At 35.9% G+C, this 14,246-nt stretch overlaps 1 protein-coding gene across 2 annotated transcripts; it reads left to right on the forward strand.

Moving 5' to 3' along the window:
* Positions 1-604: 604 nt before the first annotated feature.
* On the forward strand, positions 605-13,387 carry LOC113119230 (serine/threonine-protein kinase Sgk1). Of its 2 annotated transcripts, none has more exons than XM_026288531.1 (12): positions 605-990; positions 8,391-8,466; positions 9,528-9,635; positions 9,733-9,790; positions 9,873-9,956; positions 10,040-10,171; positions 10,265-10,377; positions 10,471-10,594; positions 10,818-10,913; positions 11,018-11,173; positions 11,272-11,361; positions 11,713-13,387. In XM_026288531.1, the coding sequence occupies exons 1-12, from the start codon at positions 957-959 to the stop codon at positions 11,878-11,880; spliced, it is 1,239 nt and encodes a 412-aa protein (XP_026144316.1). In that variant the 5' UTR covers positions 605-956; the 3' UTR covers positions 11,881-13,387. The 2 variants fall into 2 exon arrangements, with proteins under 2 accessions (XP_026144316.1, XP_026144315.1); XM_026288530.1 differs by lacking the exon at positions 605-990 and adding an exon at positions 7,519-7,755.
* Positions 13,388-14,246: the final 859 nt, after the last annotated feature.

Consider the following 14,246-nt stretch of genomic DNA (forward strand, 5'->3'; position numbering starts at 1 on the left):
CTGAAATATGATAATGCAAATAAAATATGTAACATGCAAGTCAATAATGAATAGTATTTCCTAATCTAAAGACAAACAATTAGTTTTCAGCGGATTAATTGTTTACATCAAGACTTGCAATGTGCGCTAGTAAAGTAAATGAAGTCCATTTTGATTTCAGGCTGACTTTAAATGTTTAGAAGTGGACCTTTTTTTAAAATAATAATAATAATAATAATGTTTTCATACGATAAACATTGAATTCACAAATAACCTCCACTTAATTTTCTGGTATTTCAGGTTGGTAACTCTCTAGCTTCTCTTATGGCCCATTTGCGCATTTGGCCGGGTGCAGCTGCATATTTGTCTGAATACCCGATTCCTGAAAGCAGGTATGTAGAAAAACTTGCCAAGTCATTGTTTTTTATTCATTTTATTTATGTAAGATGTTTCCAGGGCATAGTAAGGGACTTTAGAAGCTCATGGCACAATTAAACGAGTGAAGTGCAGGTATTGCCCTAGTGACTGCTGTAACCTGGAAACTGGTTTCCCTATGGGGCGGGACCAGGACACTCATGAGACCAGCTGCTATCCGACACCTGTCGCTTTGTTTTGTTTGTAAGACTCAGGAACAAGGGAGCTGGGAGGGCAAGTAGATGCGTCACTAGTATTTGGTTTCAGCTATCATTGAGCTATGAGGTAGACAAGGAAAGAGCAAAAAGAGAGGCGAGGGACTGATGAGGCCAGTCATTTACTGATCTTTGAATCTGAGGTGATGAGACTGCCTCTAACAATACTGCACCAGGACAGAGATAGGCTCATTTACACACACACACACCTACACACTCCCACACACATACATGTTCACACGCAAATTGATGAACTGCTGAGGATACGGTGCTAAAATCAGCTTTTGAAAGGATTCCTGTCATAGCACAATTGAGAAGAAGGATCCACTGTGAGAAATACGCTGTTAAATGAACATGAAGACTGGGAAGAAATCATTCATAGGTAGGAACTTTTTCTATTAAAAACTAACCTGTATCATCCTAGATGTAACAAAGATTGTCAATTTAACTGGTAACACTTTGGCATAAGGTTTCGATTTGTTAACATTAGATTAGTTAATACCAACTAACAATGAAAAATAACTTTAAAGCATGTATTAATCTTAGTTCATGTTACTTTCAACAGCTACTAATACTTCTGTAGGATATCTGTTAATAATATAATTTAATTGACATAACCTTATATGAACTAACAATTAACAGTTGTATTTTATTAACTTACATTAACATTAAGATACAGAGATTACAGAAACACTGAACCAAATCTATTGCTCATTGTTAGTTAATACATTAATGTTACGTAATGGGGCCTGATTGTAAAGTGTTACCATCAAGCTTTACGTGTACAGAGTACTGCTCAGTTCTGTTTAACTCTGTTTAACTGTGTGAAATATAACTCTTAGATCTGCCACTTTGTGAGATTCATCAAGCTTGGTTCTTTGGTTAAAAGAGCTTCACGTATATAAAGACACTAAGTAAATTTCCAATAGTGACTGAGCTGAAACTGAGCAGGAGAAACGTCTCGTTCTAAATGTCCTCTTTGTGACATCAAACATTTGAATATTTCAACACATCATCAATCTGTTTTAGTAAATGGACCATTTATTTACAAGGGGAAGAAAAAAAGTGGGTAATGGTCATAAAAATTACTTGCTGTAACAAATTAATGACGTTGAGGCTTTTCAACCCTGTTAACAGAATGTGGGACATGTCTAAGTAAAGTTTAAAGCTTTAAAAAAAGATAATAATAATAATCATGAAACATTGATATTACAATATAAATAATGTTATATATTATATTATATATATATATATATAGGTAACAGGGTGAAGTAAAAATTGCCCTAAATAACTTTAAGCTGTCGCTCAATAGTTGGTTTTATTTTATTTAAAATATATATTGTATGTAAGAACAACATTTATAATCAGTTGTGTAACAGGGTTGAATATCTTCAGCGAACACCTCAGTATTTGAAAGAAAAGAGATCATTTAGTTACTTCTATTCATATTGTAAGATACAAAAAATATATATTCTTAGTTAAAGTTACTCTTTTGAGTGAACATTTTTGGACAAAATATTGTGTTTTTGGCAGTTATAATAAGAATAATGAGCAGATATAATGCATTATGATGCTGTATGATGTTAATTGTTTGATCCAGGTTTAAAGGTGAAACCACTGAGGAAGACACTCAAAAAACATTTATGTGTAAAAAAGAAATGTGTGATCATTAGCTGTCACTGACTTTTGTGACGTATTTCCGAGGGAAACTGAATATTTTACAGAGGGCAGGGTTTGATATTAGGGCTCCTGGCTCACCTTTCTACAAAAGAAACAGCATTCCAGAGGAGAATCTTCTGAAATTATGCATGCAAACAAGTCTTTTCTGTGGATTCACATGCACTGATTAAAACTGTTCATCACAAGACAAGTCATTTGCACTAGCACTCTCACACTAAATCTCTTAATAATAGGAACAACATTTGAATTATTTTCTGCATATTGTCTCCTCTTTTTCCTCACTTATTGTAAATACTTGAAGTCCTTCATTTTGCAACAAGAAAAGAGACATTACAGAGAAAATCATGAACATGACACTTATTGTCTTCAGTAGATCAGGTGCAGTCCATCCATTCATTCATCCATCACAACAGACATAATCCACTTTAGCCTGATCCAGTCATCTAGACTTTGATCTCTCTGACTCGGTTTGTTTCATCTGTTTCCCGAGCAGGACTCTCTTTCACTTTTACATTCATCCTGCTACTTAAGCCTTTCATATAAATATAAACATATTTTTTAATTGTGCATGATTCAATGGTGGACATTATCCCACAGAAAAAAAGAGTGTTTGATTACTTCCAGATAAATCAAATGCCATCTTACTTTTCCTTGAGAAATATGCTGTTTCATTTGGAAGCAGTTGCCTGTAGCACAACAGAAAGTAAAATGGGTTATGGGTGCTTGTCAGAAAGAGAGAAAAAAAGGTTGTCTCAACCACACCACACACCCACGAGGGATCATTTAGGGGAATACTGTAGTGTGAAAACCCTAAACTGAACACAAACACACATTTTAGCAGACTTTCTGTTGGACTTTCACCATCCATATTTAGCAAAGCAGATCAGGCTTTATATAGAATACAAATTATTTATTTATATATTATTTTATTTAGGGGTATTATTTTATAATAACTGAAACTATTTTACGCCATTTTCAATGTATTTCCTCACTCACACTTTACAATAAGGTTCGATTTAATTAGTTTCATGAAATAAAGGTGAATAATATTCTTACATTCATTAATTTAGGTTAATGGTAAATGAAATTAATTTACATTTAATTACAATTTAATGATTTTAGAATGATATTGAATCATTAATTTAGTTTTAATTTATTTAAATGCATTTAAAAACACATTTAATCTATAACTGATATCAAATCAACCAAGATCTATACACATTTACAGTACTAATTGTCACACTACTGTGTGTATAAAATCCTAAAGGCACAAAACGAGGTCAAAGAGTTTAATATGTTTAATAAATAATAAGAAACAGGGCAAAATCCACAGATACACAATATAGCACAAACTGACAAGATCAGACGACTGACAGAGACAAGAGTACACAGAAGGTAATGACATAATTGGTTAAGGGCAGGTGAAACAAATCAAATTAAGACACATGAGGAGAAAACTAGGTCACAAGACACAGACACAACAGAACTGACACTGATACATTTATAATATCTTAAACTGTATAATTCATATTATATTAAATCACATTCATACCAGTTAAAGGATAAACATTAATTAACAATATAATGTTTTAGTCTACTACACTGTTAATAAATTATAAAGATAAAAAGTAAAACAATTATTAGACTGTTTTAAAATACTATTTCAGTCTTTCTACTTTGAAAATTGAACATTCAAATTTCAAATGTGTAAAATTTGTTGTTTAGCATTAGTTCATGATACATGATTCAAGAACTAATGTTATCAAATTGGACCTCATCAAATTATTTCAATTTATTTTTGCAGCTATTGGTATAGGCTTATTTAATTATGCAGCATCCTAATGCAGGTTTTCTCCTCTGCTTTTATATTCACATTGCTTGTTTTCTAAATCATGTCTTCCCTATAATCAACATTCACTTAACTGAATAGTAATGAGCGTAAGTGGTTAGAGTTCGAGTTGAGAGCTGAGGAACACCCACTTACAGAGACGTCAATCCCCATTAGACAGCTCCTATTGAGCTCAATACAATGCAAACACACTACAGACAACAATACATAGCTGAAGCATATGAAAGATGAGAAGAGAGGGAGAGAGAAACGGAAGTAGTGGGAGGAAGTCATGAATAAATCAGTCAAGAAATCACAGAATTGAGATATCAAACATAAAGACCCTGGGTCACAGAGAATTCGATCTGATTTACATGAGTGTGTGGGCATGAGGTTGGCACTTAATAAATGATGGCGAGCCGGCCAGGAGGTAAAGTGCCTTATGGGTCCAATGAGCCCTGAGCAGTGAGAGGAGGTGCAGAAGTCGAGAATAAACTCCCCCTTCTCTTGGGATGATTCACTTCCTGCCCACCAGAGTGTGGCAGACGGTTTCTGTCCGAATGACACTCGGCGTGTTATGCAAAAGCACATTCTCTTGCACTCTCAGTCACGCAGCAGAGACCTGTGTCTCCATGGTAACGGGGCAAGTATAGTAACAGGAAAATAAATAGTAATAATTGGAACTGTGACAAATATGACAGAATGACTCATTGAGAGGAACTTCGCTGAGCAGCGGAAAGACTTTGCCACCTGTCCGCTTGGCACATGAGATACTGTTACTGTAACATGTCATGAGGAAACAGGGGCAGTTTAATGGGGGTAGAAGGAGATAAGACGAATAGAGAGAAGGTTATAAAGCTGAACAAGTCACTAGTCATCTGATCTAGGGTAAGGACTGGTAAAAAAAAAAATTGATTACCGGTGCTTATCTGTGCTTGTCTCAGAATAAAAAAACAAATAAATTAAAAGGTTTTTTAAAGTAAAATGGAAATATCACTGTTAGTACATTCTTCTGGTAACACTTCACTTGAAGCCTTTTTGTATAATGCATTATAAAAGTAGTTTTAATGCATTCATTAAGTGTTATAATGCATCTTATAATGCATTGTATAATGTCACTGTAACACTATGCATTTTAAATTAACAATAATAAAGTATGATAAATAATAATAATAAATAAATGAAGCCACAAAACAAAATTTTAACATTTCTCGGTTTATTATATACATCAAATGCATTGGTTCTGAGAAAAAAAAAAAAGTAATGAATAATATAATATACATTTTACTCTCTCTTTTTTCAGTCTAATAGTCATCATGTTCTGAGTTATGAGCTGAACTGTGTTGACTGTGCTGTGGAATTAGATAAGCACTACCCAGTTTTCTTCTGAAGCAGGTGGTATTCCACTGAAGATCTTCCCCATTGATTTTGTTATTTGAAACCTGAATTTCCCTCCATGGTTCCTCTTAACTATTGTCGGAAAGATAGGATGTTTGGTTAATACAAATAACTCTTAAGCTGTTTGATACCACGCCACCTGATTGTGTAAATAGACTCTGGCAAGGCTCCAGTAACCCAGCATATATTGCTTCACTGGCAAGGACGTTTTAAACCTCTCAGAAAGTACTCGAGCTCTTTGTGTAAAATTAAAGGATGACAAGGGCATTACGCACATGTAGACTGGATTTACAGATAGAACAGGTTCTGCATTCCAGAAGAAGCGTAGGCTAATGGAAGTGAAGATTCAAATCACACCACCTGGGGCTATTTTAGGTAACCAAAACTAGAACCAAAACCAAAGTTAATTAAACATTAAAAAACATTTTTTATTTCTGCTAGTTGCCAAGGCAACATTTCTCATTTTCATTTAAATGAGAAATGTACTAAAACTAAAACTGAAATCAGAAATATTAAAATATAGATATTTAAACAAAAACTAATTAAAATGCAAAAACATCCAACAAAACTAATTAAACTTTTTTTTTTTTTTTATTGTAAAAAATTTACTATCTCTGTGATCTGAAATAACACTAAAGGAACAATTCAGTATAAATACCATTTAATTTTTGTCTTCACGGTTTTTATTTTATTTTACTAATTTATAATTAAATTTCAGAAATAATTTTCAAAAATTGTACCTTTAAGACACAAAATCTTGGGGGCAGTACCCTTAAAAGTACACCTTTGTACCTTCTAAAGGGTGCAAGAGTACATTACTTCATTAAGAGGACCTATTATATACTAATAGCATGTGCTGCTACTAACAACTCAATTAAAACTCAGTTAGGTTTCTTAAGAAATAACCTAAACAGTCATGCTAAATATATTGGAATCCATTTTGATCCTCTCCTCCAATTTGACAAGCATTTAAATGCAGTTTAAGATCCTTCTATTTGCATAGAGTAATTGCATAATTCTGCCTCTGGATTATATTTGTGATCTTACTATAGGGCTTATATGGCCTCTGGGTCATCAAGACCTTGTGATCAGTTACTTTTATCTGTCTCCCGTTCTCATTGCAAACCAAAATGTGATAAAGAGTTCTTATTGGTTGCCCCAAAGCTGTGGAACAGTTAATCTTTAAACACCAGAGCTTCTCCATCACTGGATGCTTATAAGTCCGGCCTATATGTATTTTTACTCTCTAGCATTTGATGACGATATGAATAAAATTTCATTCAGAAGTTTTATAATTAAAATACGGTGTGGACACCAGATTGAAAATTCTTAGTTGGGCCCCTTTTTTACAGTTGGTGTCTTACCGGGCAAAATCTGTACTAAAGCACAGGATGACATCATATTATGGCACACTTATATAACTTACAAGGTCAGTGGACCACGTTTGGAGGAAAGGCTGAAAAATAAATGATGTGGTTTAGAGCGTATCGCTTTAAGCCGTGATGCCGCAGCTTCCACACCCTTGACTCGAGTGGCTTGTTCAGAGACGAGAATCTGGTGAAACACAGGCTTTAACAGATTAATAATGTGCGTCATTATTGGAAATGCCTGACACTAAGTAATTGGGTGAATATTTTAGCACATCTGTTCAGCACAGGAATGTCTTCCATTAACAGAGACCTTAATCTCATATGATCCTCTCCGGTCCTGTTTTCACTGCAAGCTTTTCATTTCTAATTTTTCCCAGCTTCACGTTGTTCCTCATCATTACTGATAAGGATTAGAGGTTAATCTGTAACACTATGCTGAGATTACGAGCCAGCTGTGTAGTAATTTTCCATTGATAGAGAGTTTTTATTCTGGCTCACATGAATGGAAGCGCTTCCGTTCCTCGCATCGCCCTCTACCGGCGGAACGGAGACTCGCGGGACCCCGTGACGTCACATCTGGCAAGTCTTCTCGGTTACTCGAGTGACGTCACAAGCACGTGCTCCGTATAAAACTAGCAGTCCAGCGCTGGCGGGGGAAGACAGTAGCGCTGGCAGCATCAGAGCACCAGCAGTGCGCTCCGTCAAACCGTTTGTTGCCGGGAGATCAGCGCTTCGCAATAAAACACAGACTTAACCGAAGGAGTACATTCCTCCTGTGGATCTAAACTTATAATAATAGTGATGGCAGTTACTCAGGCTGGATGTGACTTGACATACTGCAGGATGAGGGGCATCGTGTCCGTTCTTACCGGTACGTCTCACCAGTTAAACTGGTGTCTAATGGATTTCGTTTGCATATGTTTTTTTTTTTTTTTTTTGAGAAAAAGGATGCAATATGTCATATATGTGAAAAGGAAAAGCAAAAACAAATGAAAGGATGGATATACATGCGTTTTATGGGTGTAACGTTACAATTATTATTAGTAGTAGTAGTATTTATCTTCATTAATTATTATTATTATTATTATTACACGAATGGCATTTTGTATATCCATGCAAAATGATTTCATGATTTCATGAATTTTTCGGGTTTAAATATTTTTATAGTGTTTTATTAAATGATGTGGTTCCATGAGATTGATAGAAATGATCGTTCTTGATAAACAGCAGATCTGTATACAGTGAACAGTGCGGTCTGTTGTGTAACACTTCTTGACATTAGACCATTTCACACGCAACCTCTGAATCACGGCACCTAAAGAAAAAAAAACTTTTCTGGCTGACTCGACTGCAGATGATTATTTCATCGATAACCTTTACGATTTCGAAGGGTTTCCCATCACATATGGTTGACAGTTCATTCAGTTCAAATGCAGGGTGTTAGTGACGTCAGCTGTGGATTTCCTTCTGACCTAAATGCTTGTTTTGTTTCTTCTTCTTCTTCAGCTTTTATTAAAGAAAGGAAGATGGGCTTAAACGACTTCATCCAGAAGCTTGTTTCCAACCCTCCCATCTGTCAACAGTAAGTATCCCAATATTTAATAATTTGAACATGGAAAAAAAAAAAAAAAAAAAATGCATGATGCTTTTACTATTACAAATAGATGTGTGAAACGAAAAGGGCATGATCAACAAATAAGAGAAAATATGATTTCTGTTTCAAAATCAGTAAGAAAATGGTTCAGGAAAATTCCATGCTTCATTCATAAAGGCAACCCGGTGACCTGCAGTGTATTTATCTAGGCCTTCATTGAGGGACTGAACTGGAGGATGTAATCCCATCATCTGAGTTTAGCTGTGCGTTCTGCTAATTGTGTAGGTTAATCTGTACCGGCGAGATAAAGCCAAGCACCAGAATAGTGTTCCACGAAAAACATCTGTTGAGGCCGCCGCTTGGCCACAGTAAGCACCTTTGAGAAAATCCCTATGTCCCCTAGACGAGGATAAGCGCCTAATTCAATTAAGTGCGGCCCATTTGGTTTTAGAGTCATTCAGGTCGGACCAGCGGAAAATTTCTCACCGCGTCATCTCTACCCTCCATATGCTCCATAATATTCATTCAAGGAGGTTGTGTAAAAGGTTGAGATTTAAGATCTCAATAGTCTAAAAGTCATACTTATTGGCTGAGAGAAAGGTTTCAATCAGATATGATTTGATCAAAATTTTTATTAGTAGATGTATCCATTCTCATAATCTCGAACAAGTTACAGCAGTCTTGTCAGGTCAAAAAGAAATGTTGAATTTCCAAAAACCTGAAACAGCCCCTCATAAACTTCACCAACACTGCCATCTATCGGCCTGCAAACGCATTACAGGATGATCAATGAATGAATGAATGAATTAATTAATGAACAGTATTAATTTAAAGGAAAGTTAAATAAAAAAAAATTAAATGCATTAAAAAACATTTTAACTAATTTTAAAGAGATTTTGAAACAAATCCACTTTTTGGAAATACATTGGGCAGTCATTGCATAATCATGCTCCTATAGATTTCCATTGTTTTATTCAAACTGTGGGTCTTGAACAAAGTTAGCTCTCTGAAATCAAATCCATATCATTTTTTTAATCTTGTTTCCTCAGTGCCGAGGTTGGTTCGTTCTTAAAAATCGATGAGAACCAGAACGAGGAGCTGGAGGAGGGTCACCTGTGTTTGACCAACCCCAGGAGCTCTTTGGCTGAGGAGACTCAGTACGTAGTTCCTCCGTTGTTTGTTTGGTTAATTGGATTCCTGTCAGCCAGGCTGCTTGTTGTGTGCATTACTAATGTTGTTTCATTTCCTTAACAGGATCAAACCTTCAGATTTTGATTACTTAAAGATCATTGGCAAGGGGAGCTTTGGAAAGGTGGGCACAGACAGCTCTTCTATACGTTCAACATTTATGTCATATCTTTAAGTGAGAATGCTAACGGCATCCTATTTCACAGGTTCTGCTCGCAAGGCACAAGGAAAATGAGCAATACTATGCTGTGAAAGTACTGCAGAAGAAAATCATTCTGAAAAAGAAAGAGGTAAGCCCCAATGCAGTGTTCACATATAGGTGTGAAAGCACTTTGCTGTATATTAACAAATAACACTTAATATGTTTTTTCAGCAAAAGCATATCATGGCAGAAAGGAATGTATTAATGAAAAATATCAAGCATCCGTTCCTGGTGGGGCTGCACTACTCTTTCCAAACCACAGACAAACTGTATTTTGTGCTAGACTACGTCAATGGAGGCGAGGTTCGTAAATAATGCATTCATATATAACTCAAAAGAAGCCGCACCTCGGCTCAAAATAGCGGACTGAATTTCGATGTGTTTTTTCTCCTGCAGCTGTTCTACCACCTCCAGCGTGAGCGGGTGTTTCTGGAGCCCAGGGCGAGGTTTTACGCTGCTGAAATCGCTAGTGCACTCGGTTACCTCCATGCACTGCACATAGTTTACAGGTGTGCGATTGGCTGAAGTGCCCCTAGCGGAGCCATAGTTCTCCATTCTGTTCATTATAATGGGGTCTTACCATTTTATGTCAATTTTCACAGAGACTTAAAGCCAGAGAACATCCTCCTGGACTCTCAGGGCCACATTGTGTTGACAGATTTTGGTCTATGCAAAGAAGGACTGGAACCCAACGCCACAACCACAACGTTCTGTGGAACTCCTGAGGTCAGTCGTTCATGAATAGATTAACCCTTGTAAAAAAACAAGTGTATCGTTTTTTTATTTAATAAAAACATTACATTAAGTTCACATTTAAGTATATTCTTTACATTTTTTATATAAATTGTAATTTTTTTTTGTTTTTGTTTTTTTACTACACTAACACAAGATAACACAAAACAGTGTTTTGATATATATATATATATATATATATATTTCTTTTCAACAGTACTTGGCTCCCGAGGTGCTTCAGAAACAGGCATATGATCGTACAGTGGACTGGTGGTGCCTGGGATCAGTGCTGTTTGAGATGCTGTATGGACTGGTGAGGAAGACCTATCAAGTCCTTTGCCTGAAAAATGACTTGATCAACTGCAGCAAAGGATATATTTATTTATTATGAATTTATTTCTCTGTCTGTTTTCCTAGCCTCCATTCTACAGTCGCAACACAGCCGAGATGTACAGCAACATCCTTCACAAGCCTCTAGTCCTGAAGCCCAACGTGTCCAACGCTGGCCGAGAGCTGCTGGAGGGTCTGCTGCACAAGGACCGTACCAAGAGACTGGGCTCCAAAGATGATTTTGTAAGTGGACACTACACACCAGTGCCACGTGCATGCATTTTGTTTTGCTGATATTCCTATTCTGCAGATTCTTATACAAGCTTTTACTTGTTTTGTAGCCGGAAATAAAGTTCCATAGCTTTTTCTCACCCATCAACTGGGACGACCTCATGGCCAAAAAGATCATGCCTCCTTTCATTCCTACAGTGGTAAGTTAACTCTTTACCTGCAAACGTTAAATTATAAGTAATTTAATGTTCATTGTTAAAATATTTAAAATGTATTTTGATGTGTTGACTAACATACTTTATACATAAAGTACTTGATAATAATGTAGTGTATTACACTACATTTAAAGTTAATATACTTAAATTAAATTGCAACTTCATTACAAACGTGTAGTATTATAAAAGTTAAATACGTGGCATGCAAATTTCAACAGAAGTTGCATGAAAGCATATCTTAGTTTACTGTAAATCATTCTCAATACAAGGTGGTAACATTGAGGTAGATATTTCTGAATAGGTATTTAATAAACTCTCTCTTTATTGAATCTACAGACTGGTCCCACTGACCTCCGGCACTTTGACCCAGAGTTCACACACTTACCCGTGTCGACCTCCCTGTGCAACACCGATCACCTGCACGTGACCAGCAGCGTACGGGAGGCTGCCGGTGCGTTCCCAGGCTTTTCTTACGGTCCCCCGGCTGACCATGCCTTCCAGTAAAGGCTTCCATGACCCTCCAGAACATCCATTCCAGCATCACTAGACGCATCCAGAAGAAAGACCACAGTGTGGGACACTTAGCTATTCTGGTGTATTTGCATGCACGACCTCTCAGCACAAGGGACACTCGTGCATTACCAGAAGGAATGTGGGACATTGTAGGACACAAACTACAGTAATAACAACTTCCAGAAAAGATGCAATGTATGCCAATGGATGCAGAGAGGACACAAGCTCATACAGATAGAGAGCTTAGAAGTGCCTAAGAGTTTAACTGATGATCTGTGGAAAAAAACAGGCATTTGTACAACAGACTATTGCTTGCCAGAGACCGTGGCACCAGCTACTAGGCGAAACGCCTTTTGTGATCTTTTACATTTGATCAAAATGTCTATGGATGATGTTTTTTTAAATTGCATTTTTCATGCATCATTGCACAGTGGAGGTAAAGGATCAAGAAAAGTACAAAATACAACCCCCACCAGTACAAGAGGATCCACAGGCTGTCCGAATCAAATATATAATTTTTTTTTACTGAATACATCCATCTTCTTCCTATTGACAATTGTTAATTTAATAACTGCATTATTTGTTATACTGCATTATATTAGTGTGGTTTAGCTTAACTCTTCAGTCCTACTTAAAACTTCCTAAGCTACGTTTAGGTTTATATTAGAAGGAAAATTAGCTAAACAAGGCTTTTAGCTGTGATTACGTTATTTGTCTGAATGACTAGAATGCATCCTGTGTTCCTCCTAAAGTCAATATTTTGTCTTACAAGTACTTTCTTACCCTTTTTTTCTCCAATGCCAGCACTTTTACACAAATGCCAGACACTGTGTTTCCTGGAAAGACAATTTTAGTAGTCGCTCATCGCATTCTGTTACGTTTAGTGAGATGGATGGATGTTGTATATGTCTGTGTATCTGATGTGATTGCTGTCCTTTGCAAACACAGCATGTGGATTAGATTGTATTGAAACCTTTGCATCATGTACAGAAGTTATGTGGGATTTTTGTTGTTGTTCAAATTGTGCCTGTACAGCTAATTTATGTACATTGTGATACATTTCCATGTGTGTCTATCATTCCTGTCTGTATCGCTCTGGGTTGGACAGGGACATGGAATGCTGTGCAATAGAAATGGTGACTTGATAGAGACATGAACAATTTGTCATGGGACGACTGAGTGGTATCGGCTTAATGAAGGAGAGGGGTTTGGATGCCCTCATGAAACGCATCCCGGTTTTAATTGTAATATACTGCATATCATTGGACCAATAATGCGCTATACATTGTTCTTTAGATAACTGCAAACATGGCAATATGCATAAAGTTTATTTTCTTCCATTTTTGGAAGTTATTCATATATTGTTTTATATTTTTCCATGTATATTTATTTACATGTTGCAAATTTTACCTCGAATGATCAGAGTATTAAATTCTTAGAACAATGAAATATTGAGAATGATGTATATGAATGCAAAATAAACGTAAAAATGACACCGTATGTCTTAGTGTACTTATTCCTCACCTTAGATTTGATGTTTAATTTGCAATGCATTGATTTTGCTTATTGTTCACACTGGGATCTACACCAGCATCTTCGCAGCCCTTCATAGAACAAATAATTTGAAAATGGATGGATGAGAGGAATCTTTTGAACAGTATATACATGAAACATCTATCTAGCTGGAGATGTTGAAGAGGGTAGTGCTGCTCATTAAGACCCAAGTTTGAGTCTTTTTTGAAAGAAGTATTATCCTCACCAAGGTTTTATTTATTTGATCAAAAATACAGCAAAAATCATATTGTGAATTAGTATTACTTCAAATCACAGTTTTAAATAATTGTATATATATTACAATTTTATTTAGTTTGTGATGAAAGCTGAATTTTCCGCATCATTACTCCAGTTTTTAGTGTCATAATCCTTCAGAAAACATTTTATTATGTTGATTACTGTTGGCTAGATATTATTCCTTCTTGTCTTTTAATTCAGGTTTTGAATGTCTCTATCAACAATGAACAGGAGTTTAATAGATCGTATTATAGTTTGTTATATTTTAAGTAAGCTCTGGTTTTAATTCCTAAAGCTAAAATAGTGTAGAAGTTTGTTTATAATGAGCTTTCTAAATTGTACATTTTGACCAATTTTAATCAGGATTTATCTTCTCTGCTCCATCTCCTTTGGGGTTCCCCAGGGTTCTATTTTTGGCCGTTTTGTTTTCTTTATATATATGCTTCCATTGGGATTAATTTGTCAATGTTGCACATTATTGCTGTGCAGATGACAGCTGTATCAACCTTTACAGTGTAAAAATAACTCATACTAAAGTTTCTGCTGTTTGGATTACATTAAAGAGT

This window comes from Carassius auratus, chromosome 19 (assembly GCF_003368295.1).
Source record: "Carassius auratus strain Wakin chromosome 19, ASM336829v1, whole genome shotgun sequence".
NCBI lineage: Eukaryota > Metazoa > Chordata > Actinopteri > Cypriniformes > Cyprinidae > Carassius > Carassius auratus.

Bases quoted from the DNA above. Each gene is read 5' to 3' on its own strand.
- LOC113119230 (XM_026288530.1), top strand. From the start codon at position 7,686: ATGGCAGTTACTCAGGCTGGATGTGACTTGACATACTGCAGGATGAGG. The intron at 8,467-9,527 runs GTAAGTATCCCA...TTGTTTCCTCAG, and splicing joins AACCCTCCCATCTGTCAACA to TGCCGAGGTTGGTTCGTTCT. The intron at 9,957-10,039 runs GTAAGCCCCAAT...ATGTTTTTTCAG, and splicing joins TCATTCTGAAAAAGAAAGAG to CAAAAGCATATCATGGCAGA.